Source organism: Polypterus senegalus, chromosome 1, assembly GCF_016835505.1.
Source record: "Polypterus senegalus isolate Bchr_013 chromosome 1, ASM1683550v1, whole genome shotgun sequence".
In the NCBI taxonomy this organism is placed as follows: domain Eukaryota; kingdom Metazoa; phylum Chordata; class Cladistia; order Polypteriformes; family Polypteridae; genus Polypterus; species Polypterus senegalus.
Window position 1 is genome coordinate 49,731,623 of NC_053154.1, and position 15,750 is coordinate 49,747,372.

At 38.3% G+C, this 15,750-nt stretch overlaps 1 protein-coding gene across 3 annotated transcripts in view; it reads right to left on the bottom strand.

Moving 5' to 3' along the window:
- Positions 1-15,750, bottom strand: part of shank2b (SH3 and multiple ankyrin repeat domains 2b) — a 1,055,424-nt gene that overhangs the window by 549,214 nt on the left and 490,460 nt on the right. For all 3 annotated transcript variants that reach the window (XM_039749058.1, XM_039749068.1, XM_039749076.1), the window contains exon 12: positions 9,808-9,874. In XM_039749058.1, coding sequence (XP_039604992.1) covers positions 9,808-9,874 — 67 coding nt within the window. The remainder of the gene's footprint in view (positions 1-9,807; positions 9,875-15,750) is intronic.

Here is a 15,750-nt window from a genome sequence, read left to right on the forward strand (position 1 = left end):
GCCTCATGTATAAACGGTGCGTACGCACAGAAATGTTGCGTAAGAACTTTTCCACGTTCAAATCGCGATGTATAAAACCTACACTTGGCGTAAAGCCACGCACTTTTCCATGGTACCTCATGTCTTGTCGTACGCAAGTTCTCCGCTCGGTTTTGCAAACTGGCGGCACCCAGCGTCAAAGCAGTGCTACTGTTCTTGTGTGATTACTCATTATTTTCATGACGCAGCTTTATAAATACACAGAAACAAACCGCATATTGTTTATTAGTGTAATGCATCTGATTGTAATTAACTCGTAACAATATAATGGTCCAGGGAACAGCCATAGTATTCCAAATGCCATAACTGCTTTAGCGTTGTTACTCTCACTTCTTCTTCTTCTTTCAGCTCCACCCGTTAGGAGTTGCCACAGCGGATCATCTTTTTCCATATTTCTCTCACTGCACCACTCGGAGTATTTATATCACCGTATCTGAGTGTGAATCACAGCAGCAGCTGATCGGAAAGAGAATTATCGGTATACGGCATTAAGCACACGCTGTCTCTGCCACGGCAAAACGTTTCAAAGCCTTTCCTGTACGGACCTCGCGGTACAAAACAGTTTAATCCCAAGAACTTTAAATGCAGCCAATCAAGTGCTCCTTGTAGAACTGTTTGTACTTATAAGTACAATCACCCCACTGTAAACTTGCACTATAGTTATAATATCGCACAACCTGAGCCACTTTATAAAGCGCGTATTTACATATGATGACGATATCATTTTTAAGGTGAAATGCAGCAAAATATGTTTGTTAAATTATACAGATAAAAGTTTAACTTCATTTAAATAATCTATATTCTTCACTGGGAGTGTCTTTAAGGATAGAATAATTAAACATGTACTACGAAGATATTTCAATGTTCTTTAAACGTTTTCAAGAATCGGCGCTAAGCTTACAGATGGCTTAACGGTCTATTACAGAGCTGATTGTATGGCGATCGGTTACTTGGGGAAAGAAAAGCACTGACTGCAGTGACGGCTACGCCAATATATATTGAATATAAAAGAGAAAGATAAAATAACAACACAGCTAAAAACGCAGCGACAAATTTCGGCAAAAGTTAAATGCTTGTGTCATGAGCACGAGGCGGCTAGTGTCTGCAACATACGTGGCCATCCACCGTGCATAACATACTTTACTGACATTGGCGGGCGAAGGAGCCAGCCACCGATTCTTCCTCTGCCCAGTGCCACCACAAGCTTAGAGCCGCCCCTGAGTACTGCTGCAACAAATTATTTCATCGAAGTGAAACACGTTTAATAACGTGCTTTAACTCCTATCATCATAAAAATGATATCACGTATACACCTCAGTATTTTAGTTATTCAGAGAGCTGTAATATCACGAATGTAATGGATTCTGTGTCCAGTTGGAGGAAGAGAGCTGGTTTAAGAAACAAGTAGTGATTCTCACACATAGAGCACATAGAAAATCAAATACAAAACAAAGCATTTAACGTGCTACTTTAATTACGATGTGATTTTAGAAACTGGTTAATTAAACAATTTTAGGATGAATTTTATGATGTTCTACTTTAATGACAAAATAAACTACGTGATTAAAGTGGAAATGTCGAGATTGAAGTGGACATTTCGTGCTTTTTCCCCACCGTGTGGCTTTTTTCTCTGTACCCTAATAAGCTTTCATATGACACTCAGACAGTAGGCTTACAACTCGGCTTTCCACGGCGACTTTGATATGTGACTTCTTTTTTATTTCCGGCACTGTGCGATTTTGTGGATGTGAGCTTTCATGTTTCTCCAACACGCTATATCACTCGATCAACTTCCTTTTGTTGATTATACCACGGCTTATTTGAACAAATAGTATGTTTTTCCTTTGCCTCCACTTGGTATTCGCTGAAATTCGTATGTTTCCCCCCGTGCTTTTCCCATTGTCTTTTCATAGAAGGCTGCGCTTATGGCCGATTTATATTGATTTGCATATTCAAATAGGCGTAATTCTGGGAGGATTTGGGGCGTTACATAATGCGCGTGCATGAGCGTTAGTTTTCACGCTGATCGGGATTTATGTAGCAGAAGAACGTGGAAGTTGGAGTACGCACAGATTCCTGCATCTGGATTTTTCTGTGCGTAAGCACATTTCGGCTTTTGTGCTTACGCCATGTTATAGTGCGAGTTCTACGCACGGCGTTATACATGAGGCCCCAGCTCACTGAGAGCAAAGAACATAGTCAAATGCATGCTGACCTTCAGTAGGAACAACTGATGAGTCCAGACCTAACTTCTAGTGTTTGAGTGTACAGCTACCTGTCATCACTGGGAGAGTACACAGTAGGTACATACAGTATATTGGTGCCACTTTTGAAGGAACTGACTCAATGAGCTTATTATGAACTTGATGAACAGATCAAAGGTAATGTGAGACTGAGGTGCGGAGTTAGTCCAGACCAGCAGGCAAGGGCTTGTCGGGAGAGGATTTTTGACCCAGAGCGGCTGACACGCTTCCAAATATTTGAACTTCAGGGCAGAGTTGGGTATTGGCTACAGACAGTAGTAAATGACCCTAAAAAAAATTCAAGATCATAACCTACAACTTCCTGGTGAATGTCCTGCCAGTCTGGCAGTTGGAATATAACAGCATTTATGACCTCATTGCAGCCTTCAAACGACACCAGATGGCTTCACAAGTTGGGTGCAAGGAATGGCCTGTTGATTGCCACAAGTCCCCGATTGGATGTGTCGCCATTCCAAAGTCTACTGCCACAAGATGAAATCATCAGAAGGACCGAAGGAGAAGCACACACCACCTGCCTGCTGGTGTTTGCTAAGGTGAGCCATCCCACTGAGACTTGTCCCCGCTTCAGTGAGCCGATCGACTGCAGCTGGGTGTGAGATGAGAGGTATTGTTTCACTGCCAATCCCCTATCACTTCCTTGCATGAAGGTGGTAGTTATCAATAGACAGAGGGTCACAGCTTTTATAAACTTCCGACAGCAACAGTTCCATTCTTGCACAACATTACATGCTACCACGACACTAGGAATCCAGATTGACCAGTCTAACTTGTATCCATGGGAAACTTGATGGTACAGGTCTGCTTCATGTACTGTACAATCACCCACCAAGGGGCAACTAGAAAGATCAGGCTAGCTGTATTATGCAGCCCACCTTATCCTATAATACCTGGGCAGGTCTGGTCACAAAGTAAATGCAGAGAAGCATGACCCACCCATCTAAAACACTGGGCCTTAAAATAGATAGTAAGAACCAATTTCAAGTTGTCTCGACACTGTGCTGTCAGCCGGCTGAAAAACAGGGTTACATGGCTACCTAGAGTGACAAGAGGGATGTAAGGCCAGCTCGCACAGACATCTCTAAGGAGATGGACACAGAGTTGTCATACTGTAAGTCGCCACTCCATCCACTAAGGTTGCTCCAGAGTCACTCTCAGATTTATATTTTCAATTTCGGCAAACATTGGCCTCAAAAGATAACAGTGGAATGATTATTTCTTAAAATTTGCCAAGAATGCGGATGTTCTGATAGATAGACAATGAATGTCTTATCCATGCCACCGCACTTTGTGCTTAATAATCATTTATTGTATCACTAGACATTAAGCCCGTTACAATAACGGGAGCTAGAACAGTAGTGCATAAACATTAGCAGGAAGAGTCTATATTAAATGGCAAGGGGCCTTGTATGTGGCTGTAATATGCGTCACTGTATTGTGTGCCTTTAATTTTCTCTCGCAGTAATACTGGTTTGTATTTTCGTAAAATGCCTGTAATTGTGTCTGACAGTAATACAGTGAAACCTCGTTTCACAACCATAATTTGTTCCAAAACTCTGGTTGTAACCCGATTTGGTCGTGAACCGAAGTAATTTCCCCCATAGGATTGTATGTAAATACAATTAATCCGTTCCAGACCGTATGAACTGTATGTAAATATATATATCTTTTTAAGTTTTTAAACACAAATATAGTTAATTATACCATTGAATGCACAGCGTAATAGTAAACTAAATGTAAAAACATTGAATAACACTAAGAAAAACTTGAACAACAGAGAAATCTAATACTGCAAGAGTTTGCACTATAGCCTTACGACCTGCTCGCTAAATACAATTTTTTTAATGAGTTTTAAGCACAGGGGAAAAAATGAACATTTGAAAAATCCGTAATTTAATAAACAAAACAAGAAAAGTAACATTGCAACAATGCATGCGCACGCCTGTGTGTGTTTCTCTCTCGCGGGCCTGTGTATGTGTGTGTCTGTCTCATGTGTGTGTGTGTGTGTGTGTGTGTGTGTGTCTGTCTTGCGCGCACCTGTGTGTCTGTCTCGCGGTGCGCCTGTATGTGTGTCTGTCTCGCGCGCGCCTGTGTGTGTGTCTGTCTGTCTCACGCGCGCCTGTGTGTCTGTCTGTCTCTATCTCTGCACAGGGAATGCACAGGAAGAGACGGAACACGTGCTGTTTGGCCCCGCGCATGCGCACTTCACCAGAAGACATACACATATACAGGGACACCTGGACGCACATAGGGGTTTTATTAAAGAGGATAGTCCTTGGCGCCCACTTTTTTGGCCAGGGATTAATGAGGTCCACCGCTTTTGTGCTTCTTGTCTGAAATGACAGCTGCATGAGATTCCTTGGAAAGATCTTGCTTCTATTGTCGCACTTGTTGACATCCCGTTTGAGCACATAGGAGTAGATATTGTAGGTCTCCTTAAACTCTCAACTCCTGGCCAAAAACATATATTAGAAACAGTTGATTATGCTAAACAATACCCAAAGGCTATCTCTCTGAGAGTAGCCATCTCCAAAAACATTGCATGGGAACTGGGAGGAGTCTTTGGACATGTCAGCATCCCTAAAGAAGCCCTAATGGATCAACAGATGCCTTTCATCTCAAAAACATTCAGGAAGGTTGCCAAATTACTCAAAATTAGGCACTTCAGTGTATCATCCTTAAACTGACGGTTTAGCAGAATGGTTTAATCAGACGCTCAAAAAGATGCTGTGCAAGGTGGCCAGCGAGGATGGGAGGAACTGGGATCAGCTTCCCCCCCTAATGTTATTTGCATAGTGGGAGGTGCCACAAGCTTCCCCGGGTTTCTCTCCATTTGAATTATTGATTATTGGACATTCATAAAGAAGGCTGGAAGGAAGAAGTACTCCCATCCACTAATATTTTGGAATATATTGCACAGTTACGTGATATGTTTGAAAAAAAATAAAACCTATTCTAAAAGAAAACATGGAGCATGAGCAAACAACACAAACTCACAATTACGATCATGGCTTGAACTTTCATGAGTTCCACCCTGGGGCTCAAGTCATGGTCCTCATTCCCACTTCACATTCCAAATTACTGGCACATTGGCAAGGCCCCTACTAAATTAAGGAGAGGAATGGACTGGTTAATTATTTAGTGAAACAACCAAATTGTCGAACAGTGGAAAGAGTATACCACATGAACTTGCAGAAACTATGGAAGGAGACAGGGACTCCGATCCCTACTCTGACCAGCCTCTTTCCTTGTTTGCGCATAAAATGACCCTTAACACTAGAATTACTAGAGCCAACGAAAAGACTTTTAAATCCGGCCCACCTTAAATCCCTTTGCACCTCTCTGTCAGCATCTTTTGTCTTCTAAAATTGTCAATAAGCAGCAAGCAGCCTGCTACACCATCCCCCCCACGGCCTCAGAATGGGCAAGAAGTTCTCCCAGTTCCTGCCTTGATTGATTATCTGGGAGTGAGCTACACAGAATTGTTAAGGGAAATAATTTGATATGTGTTTTGTGTTGTTTTCAAATAATATTGCATTAGTGCGATGATGTTTTCTGATTGGTACTATTCAGGTCATAAAATGATTTCTTCGAAATGTCACATATATTTATCTGTTTCTTCTTTGCCCGGTGCTGCGTTGACATTGTGCACCAGAAAGAGTGAGCTTATTCAGTGCAAGCAGAAGCACGCAGGTGTCCAGTTGCTTGCGCTATAACACGCTTGACTTGATGGTGATCAACGCAGATTTACTGTGCAAGGCATGATTGGGGGCCACTGAGAAAAGAAGAGTGTTTCTTTGCTCACATTGCAGAGGAGCTTCATCGTCGCTTCTTACAAGAAAAGACGATGGATAAAGCAAATGCGGATTGGACATCAACAAGCTTCTGTTCCAAGACCGCCGCTTCCCCCAGCCCGTTCAATGTAATAGTAGCCACAGCACAGAGAGAAGTGTGTACATTGCAACAGGTACACATGTCGTAAACATAGAAAGGACGGTCCTTGGTTGTGTGTGAACTGTTAACATTTGAATCTGATGATTGCATATTGCGCAGAACTGACCTCTCTGTACTATTCTTTCCTCTGCATGTCCTGAAGTACAAAAGAAACAACCCCATGCACCAAAAAGTGAACACTGGCAAGATCGAGAAAAAAAAAATGCGGTCACTGATTACAAGCGCAAGAAGGCGTGCGAATGAATATGAATAATATGAATAATGTTGCATCAGTGCCACAATGTTTTCCGAAATGTACTATACAGGTCTTAAAATGAGTTATTCCAAATTTCATATATACCTATGTCTCTGTTTTTTTTACATTTTTTTTGTTAGTGCGGCTTTGACATCATGGACGAGAAGGTGTATACTAATTCAGCGTGAGCAGGAACTTTCAATAAAACTGAATAAAAAAAATTCAAGTGATGATGAGATACGAAGAAGGCATATTTACCAGCGTTTGTGTGTCAGCTTTTATCCCTCCAGATCAGAGAATTTCCAGTTACATTGTCTCAAAACACCACTCACATCTACAGTTATTCCCAATTTCAGAAAAAAAGTAACCGCGTCAGATCTGGGGCGGGGGGTGGATGTTGTATCGTGACTGAGAGAGTAAAAGTGAAAAAAAAAAACTAATTTTTACAAGTACTATAAATTTACACTGGCTATTACAGACACAAATCAAATGTATGTTTTTATTGTATAATATTAACAATAAGAGCAGCTCACTACTCTAAATGGTAAATTGCGGGGGAGCTGGTTTCGATCTCACGACCTCCGGATTATAAATTGGCAGTTCTAACCAGAGCACCATGGAAGCTGTCGTATTGTACTTGCACCTTTTGTGAAAGTGTTCATTTGATATTTGGCCATCATCCTTCACACATTACACAGTTCATGTCTACATTTTGTTATTTATTACTAAAACATGAAAAATGTGGTATAGCAGGCTACTTGCTGCTTATCGACACAGTTAAAAGACAAAAGACACTGACCGAGAGGTGAGAAGGGATTTAAGATGGTCTGGATTTACGAGTTTTTTGGTAGGCTCTGGTAATTCTAGGGTTAATTTCAGCATGGATTTGACATTCAAACAACAATAAGAGCTTGAAGCAACTATCTTTCTTGTCTGTCCCAGAAGTGGTGAATGAACAACCAGAAGTATTTATCTGATTGAGCACATCATCATCACAGAGCCAGGGGTTTTCATCAAAGAACATCCATATCGCCTTTTGGAGGAAAACTGAGCAGAAGTGGAGCTTGAGATCAGGAGAATGCTAGATCTTGCTATAAGTGTTCTTATGCGCCACTACCACCTACTCAAAGCATCATGATGCACCAACATTGATAGACTGAAAGCCAGAAGTCCACGTGACCATCATCATCAGGTCCTTCCATGAAAACCCTAAATACAAAGAGGACTGTTTGACTTATGTTAGGTAGATTGCCCAGAGGGGACTGGGTGGTCTCGTGGTCTGGAACCCCTACAGATTTTATTTTTTTTCTCCAGGTTTTGGAGTTTTTTTTTTTTGTTTTTTCTGTCCACCCTGGCCATTGGACCTTACTTATTCTATGTTAATTAATGTTGACTTATGTTTATTTTTTATTGTGTCTTTTATTTTTCTATTCATTTTGTAAAGCACTTTGAGCTACATTTTTTTGTATGAATATGTGCTATATAAATAAATGTTGATTGATTGATTGATATAACTGAGGAATGTTTTAGTCCCCAGTCTAGTCCCATTGTCCTCGTCCCAAAGCCAGATGGCAGCTGGTGCTTTCACAATGACTTCCGCCGACTTAAACAAGTCTCCTAATTTGAAGCTTACCCAATGCTGCAAGTTGATGAGCTCCTCAAGCAACTCAGGAAAGCTCAATATCTGACTTTCCTTGACATGACAAATGGGTACTGGAAAATTCCTTTCATATAATCCACAAAGTTGAAGACAGCATTTAGCATTCCTAGCAGCCATTAGCTGTATCATGTCCTGCCATTTGAACTGCATGGGGCACCAGCAAATATCCAGCATCTGGTGGATACAGTATTATGCCCCTACAATGCCTATTGTGCCACCTACCTGGATGATGTCATCATCTATTCCAGCACCTGTGGAAGAACACGTACAGCAGGTTCGCACAGTGGCACTAAGTTGGTCTCTGGAATCACTCGAAGAAACTTGCATTGATAAGTCATGACTTTTTTCTGCCTTTTACCTTACTGACACTTTAGACACAGCTCTCGGTGCTGTTAAGCCAAAGCGTGAAGACTACAGGAGCCAGGTATGTGGTGGGGGAAAGAGAGGCCCTGGTGATAAAATTAGCTATTAACCAGCTGAGTTACTACATCCAATGAAATGTGTGGGTCACCAGGTGGTTAGTGAACCTTCAGCCTTATCGGTTCCAAGTCCTCATCATCAATTCTCTCCATACCAACACTGATGCTCTTTCTCAGGCTCATAACCTCACAGTTCAGACCACCCAACCCAAAGAATCTGGGCCAGGGGGCCTTGGGGGTCCTGTCACATGTAGGGGACAGGTGAAGGGCCCTACTGACTGCAATTTTACCTGTGCTCCAGAGCTTGGTACTGTGCCCTAATGTCACCCCCCTCTTTTTTCCTCCCTCTGTAGACAGGCGGATTGACCGCTAGAACACCTCTGACATCACTTCCGGTATCTGTCCACCTCTTCCTGTCAGAAGGGTCCAAACCCGGAAGCTCCACCATCTTGAAACAGTTCTGTTTTGAACTCATGTCTGTAGAGATTGAATTCTGATGCATCCAATTCTATGGGGTGGCCTTTTTGGCACCACAGCTCTTTACTTTTGTCCTCTTGTTCTGTTACAGTATGTATCCACAATCAACACATATTCAACCAGTTTAAAGAAACCAATAATGCTATGAATCTGGAAGTATACTAGAATAACTGGAGGAGAGTCATATGAACAAAGAAGAACTGAGGACTTTACACAAATGGTACCCCTTCTACCAGTCAAATTGTGCTCTGAAGAGGAGAATAAGAAGTGAAAAAATGACACCCAGGTAAAAATAGTTTTTGAAACCTGAAAGGTGTGTTTCAGCTGTCTGTTACATATCCAGGAAAAGCAAGAATATAACTGTTACCATCTTCAAGTCATCCATGACAACCAGGTATGGCAGTTTTCAATTCTATTACTGTATAAAGTAAAAGCAGGTATAAAGATACATGTATAGTACTAAAAACATATTTAACAAATATTGGCAAGTATTTGTTTAGTAAAATATACTCAACTAGTGAATGTATGTGCATTATGATCAGATTTCATTGAATATCAAGCTATATTGAGAAAGTTGAGACGATAATTATCTGTGAGGAGTTGTCTCGCATGGGACAAAGACTCTTCAGTGATGGAATTATTTAAGTTTGTAAGAAATGTTTTATGATTTTGACTTCAATTAAACTATGACATTGTAGAAATTAAACAAAACACGGAAAGAAAAATAATAAGAGAATTATTTAATGGCACTGTGCGACTTACCAATATCTGTCTCTTTGTGATTCTTGATAAACTCTGCCAGTTCAAAATTTCCAGCTATAATAGCAACCTAGAAAGCAAAGACCCAAGTGAAATGAATGTATTTATGTCAAGAAAAATAAGTTTCAAACAGATTACCACATCTTACTGTCTAATATGAAAGGTTAAATCTTAGATAAAAGTCATAACATTAATGTATTAATAATAACAATTATGATAGTGCCAACGTTATTGTGGTAATCGCAAAAACATCATTTATTACTTTACAGTCATATTAAAATAAAACATACATATCTTGAATGTTCAGTTGATGAAGCCACCATACAGTTAGTTGTGCCTATTGTGTAGCAAATGTAACCAAGAGAGCTGACTTTGAGAAGTGTTTTTTTGCACATGTGCTTCAGTAACTTTTCTGTGATTCTCTCTGACACTTTGTGACCTCTTCCTATTCTTTCAGAACTATGAAAATTATGCTTTGCCATTTATTTTTAGTGTTTCATTTGTTCTTCTTAGCTGGTGCTTTACACTCATTATATAGGCTTTAGACTTCTAAGATGGTGGATTGAGACCTCTGTCTGCACTCATTATGATAGTGCATATGAAAAAAAAATTACATTTACACAGAAGGGTATCATACATAAAGGCAGACACTGTATTTTTTGTACTCTTCTTATGAATCTTTGTTATCTGTCCTCAGTTAAAGACAGTTTGCAAAAGGTTTACAAAATTTCTTCTATGAAAAGGAGAGGAATAACGTCTGGCATATTCTGCTTAACTAAATATTCAGAACATTAATGTATTCCATTGACATCACTATTACTAGTTTGAAGCTTTTCTCTGATTATCTTCATACAAATATATTTATTTTTGTTTTATTTAGACTCTATTTGACCCTAACTCCTTTCATTCTTAGTTATTTTCTTTATTTAGCACAGTTATAGGAATTAAAGGAGCAGACTACTTTTACATTTCACTGCATGTGACACTTGTATATTATATATTTGGCAAATGAAGTTCATAATTGAAATTGTAATGTACAGCCAGATGTAACACACACAAACAGTTACAATCAAATTAAATAAAAATTGGGATTTCATTACTTAAAAATAATAGTTTTTATTTATTTAAAACTTTGAAAAACATAATAACACAGCTAAACATAATGATAAAAATAAATCCCACATCGCTGAACTGAATTAATCCTGTGACTTCTAGAAATGATTATATGAACATACTAAATATATTACTCACATGGCAAAGCCATATGCTTACTATATTCCATGCCTGTACATAGAATTTGTAATTACTATCATAAAGATAAATGTTCATGTTCAATCATTCATTAAAGACAGTTTTTTTTTTCCTTCTAATATACTGTAATTAACTTGGAAAAACTCCCATATGCTTCAGGGATGAAATATGACCTTTGAAGATGTTAATAGGGCAAGAAAATTACATGAAAAACCATTAAAAACTGTTGCTCCAAGTCCCGAAGTAAAATATTGCCTTTCTGCTGCATTAGCTTTTACACGTCACTTAGCATTTCACATCATGATTCATTCTCACAGCCTCATTCTGGGAAATCGGTCTATTTAAGTATATGTCTCCTTTTGATTCATCCATAGCCATCCCCTGATTTTATAAATGTGCCTTTTCTATGAGAGAGCTTTGGGATTCCTTTAGCAACAGGTACAAGAAAAAAAAAACAATCCTTGACACAATATTGATCCAGCGGGGCACAGATTCTGTCACTCAAGAACAATTTAGAGTCAGTTTGATATGTGAGAAACTGGAGTTTCCAATTAGTTTATTATGCAGACCCTCAGACAAATTGCACAGAAATATACAATATGAAAAAAATTAAGACAATGCTCTTATATCTATTTCACTATATATACTCATATATATATATATATAGTGTCATTTCCAGGCAGAGGAGTAGCTTTAGTGACAGACTTTTGTCACTGTCTTGCTCCACTGACAGACTGAGGAGATTGTTCCTCCCCCACACTATGCGACTCTTCAATTCCACCCGGGGAAATATTTTAATTTAATATTGTTTCTTTGTATCAGTATACTGCTGCTGGATTATGTGAATTTCCCCTTAGGATTAATAAAGTATCTATCTATCTATCTATCTATCTATATATATATATATATATATATATATATATATATATAGATGTATATATATATACACACACACAATGCATCCGGAAATTATTCACAGCGCATCACTTTTTTCACATTTTGTTATGTTACAGCCTTACTCCAAAATGGATTAAATTCATTTCTTTTCCTCAGAATTCTACATACAACACCACATAATGACAATGTGAAAATTCATTCACACCAAAGAGTTCAATCTTTGTCTCATCAGACCAGAGAATTTTGTTTCTCATGGTCTGAGAGTCCTTCAGGTGCCTTTTGGCAAACTCCAGGCGGGCTGCCATGTGCCTTTTACTAAGGAGTGGCTTCTGTCTGGCCACTCTACCATACAGGCCTGATTGGTGGATTGCTGCAGAAATGATTGTCCTTCTGGAAGGTTCTCTTCTCTCCACAGAGCACCTCTGGAGCTCTGATAGAGTGACCATCTGGTTCTTGGTCACCTCCATGACTAAGGCCCTTCTCTCCCGATCGTTTAGATGGCCGGCCAGCTCTAGGAAGAGTCCGGGTGGTTTCGAACTTCTTCCACTTACGGATGATGGAGGCCACTGTGCTCATTGGGACCTTCAAAGCAGCAGACTTTTTTCTGTATCCTTCTCCAGATTTGTGCTTCGAGACAAACCTGTCTCGGAGGTCTACAGACAATTCCTTTGACTTCATGCTTGGTTTGTGCTCTGACATAAACTGTCAACTGTGGGACCTTCTATAGACAGGTGTGTGCCTTTCCAAATCATGTCCAATCAAATGAATTTATCACAGGTGGACTCCAATTAAGCTGCAGAAACATCTCAAGGATGATCAGGGGAAACAGGATGCACTCAATTTTGAGCTTCATGGCAAAGGCTGTGAATACTTATGTAGATGTGCTTTCTCAATTTTTTTATTTTTAATAAATTTGTAAAAACCTCAAATAAACGTTTTTCACATTATCATTATGGGGTGTTGTGTGTAGAATTCTGAGGAAAAAAATGAATTTAATCCATTTTGGAATAAGGCTGTAACATAACAAAATGTGGAAAAAGTGATGCGCTGTGAATACTTTTTCGGATGCACTATACATATATATATATATATATATATATATATATATATATATATATATATATATATATATATACACACATACACTCATATATAAACTAACTATAACTATATAGTTAGTTTGCCCTTGGAGGTATAGTTACCATTTGTATTTTTTTTTTTAACTAGAAAATGTCAACAAAATATGTAATTTGGCTAAGGGTGTCCCAACTTTTGCATTGAATTGTGTGTGTATACACATATTCATATATATATATATATATATATATATATATATATATATATATATATATATATATATATATATATATATATATATATATACTAGCAGAATACCAGCTTGGGGAGAAATAGTGTGTTAAAGAAGGTACGAAAAGAAAAGGAAAAATTTTAAAAATAACGTAACATGATTGTTAATGTAATTGTTTTGTCATTGATATGAGTGTTGTTCTCATATCTATCTATATATATATATATATATATATATATATATATATATATATATATATATATACCCGCTTGGCAGCGGAGAAGTAGTGTGTTAAAGAAGGAAAGAGAAAGAAAAGGAAACATTTTGAAAATAACGTAACATGATTGTCAAAGTAATTGTTTTGTCACTGTTATGAGTGTCGCTGTGATATATATATATATATATAGCAAAATACCAGGCTTAGCGATGTCATGTGTTAAAGAAGTTATGAAAAACAAAAGGAAACATTTTAAAAATAATGTAACATGATTGTCAAAGTAATTGTTTTGTGTATTTGGTGGCAGTGTCACAAAGTTTTTTTCGTCTAGCTGCATCAAAAAATGTACCACGACGTCTGACACGCCTCCTTTTTACTGTTTTCTCACAACTTGGATTGCTGCTGTCATATATACACACACACACACACACACACACATACATACATATACACATACATATCTTCATATCTACATATCTATATACATATCTACATATACACACATATATATATATATATATACATACCTATCTACATCATATATACACACATACATACATACACACACACAAATTATATATATGTGTATATGTATGTATGTATGTATGTGTGTGTGTGTGTATATATATATATATATATATATATATATATATATATATATACATATAATGTAGATAGGGGTGTGTGTGTGTATATATATATATACACATACATACATACATATATATATACACATACATATACTTGTGTGTATGTTTGTATGTGTCTATATGTGTGTGTATAGCTTTGGTCACTGAGTGCAAGGGAAAAATAATAAAATATAGTCTATAAGTTATTAAACAGTAAAACATTAACGCGTTTTAAGAAGTACAGGTACATTGAGCACTACTGGAGTGGTTGCGGGTAAACTACATTTTAAAGACTGTGTAACACAACAGGTAAGTAACTAACAGCAGCTAAAATGTATATGGATCATCTCTCGGTAGTAGATCCCTTTTAAAAGGCGCTACACGACAGCTGTGGTATAGAAATTACATTTTCTATGTGAAGTTCAAATTTGTGCCTCTGGTAATGGGCCTTACCGGCATTTAAAGAAAATTAGTTTTGTGTCCTCTGCAGTGTTAAGCGAGAAAGGCTTTGGTTTGGGATAAAAGGAAAAAGGTGTAAAGAAAGGAAAGTTGCCTTTTTCTTTTATATAGTATAGAGAGATGTGTTCGCTGACGTTATGATCGCCTTTTGGGGACAGTCATGTGGGTCTTGTGTAGACTGGTGAGACGTCCCCGCCATTAATCGGCTGTGATGGCACTGTCAGTCCTGCACTCGAGTGCGTGTCTTCATAATCCGAGGTGAGGACCTCATAATCATATACGTGCAAAAGAAAGTCTGAATCGCCTTAATATTATTTTGCCGTGGTGTAGAAAAGGGGTCCCGTGTTTGCACTTGTCTGGGCTATAGCGCAGGGGGAGGATGAAAAAAATTAAAAGTGCTCACTTTGACTTAAGGCAGAAGCGCAGTCAGCATCTCAAAGGCCGGCACAGCTATGCACGCGCGCTGGCTGCTCGACTTTGCAGGGCAGGAGACCACAGTTTTGCAGGAACGTTCATGATATCAAAAGTCTCAGCGCTTTTTGGAGGTCATTCATATATTATATGATATATATATATATATATATATATATATATATATACTGTATATATCAAAATTCCCGCGCCGCAGCGGAGAAGTAGTGTGTTAAAGAAGTAATGAGAAAGAAAAGGAAACATTTTAATAATAATGTAACATGATTGACATTGTCATGAGTGTTGCTGTCATATATATGCCTGCCTAAATAAGTCACCCTCGCTTTGCTCTTACTTTATTTACCGCTCATTTAATCATGGCTAATGGCGGAAAAATTTAAAATGGAAGGAGGATGGCTTTACCAAAACAATTATTGATGGCGAATCGATTATTCATAAAGCTTGAATTGGTGATCTGTTTTTCTGTGTTAACCTCATATTTTTTCATACTTCTTCTCAAACTAAGGTGGTGCAAGAGTAAAATGAATCGGTGTACCAGGAAATCATGCATTGACAAAAGCTCCCCTTTGCTTGTAATGCAAAGTGTGATTAAATGCATTATTTTTAACGCGTTATGGAGCACATGCATTGAAGCTTCTCAGCTGTGCTTGTGCTAAGAAAAGGAAAGATTTTAAAAATAACGTAACACGATTGTCAATGTAACCTTTTGTAAGTAGTGCCTGGAGGATTCAGTGTGGAGAAACTCTAGAGAC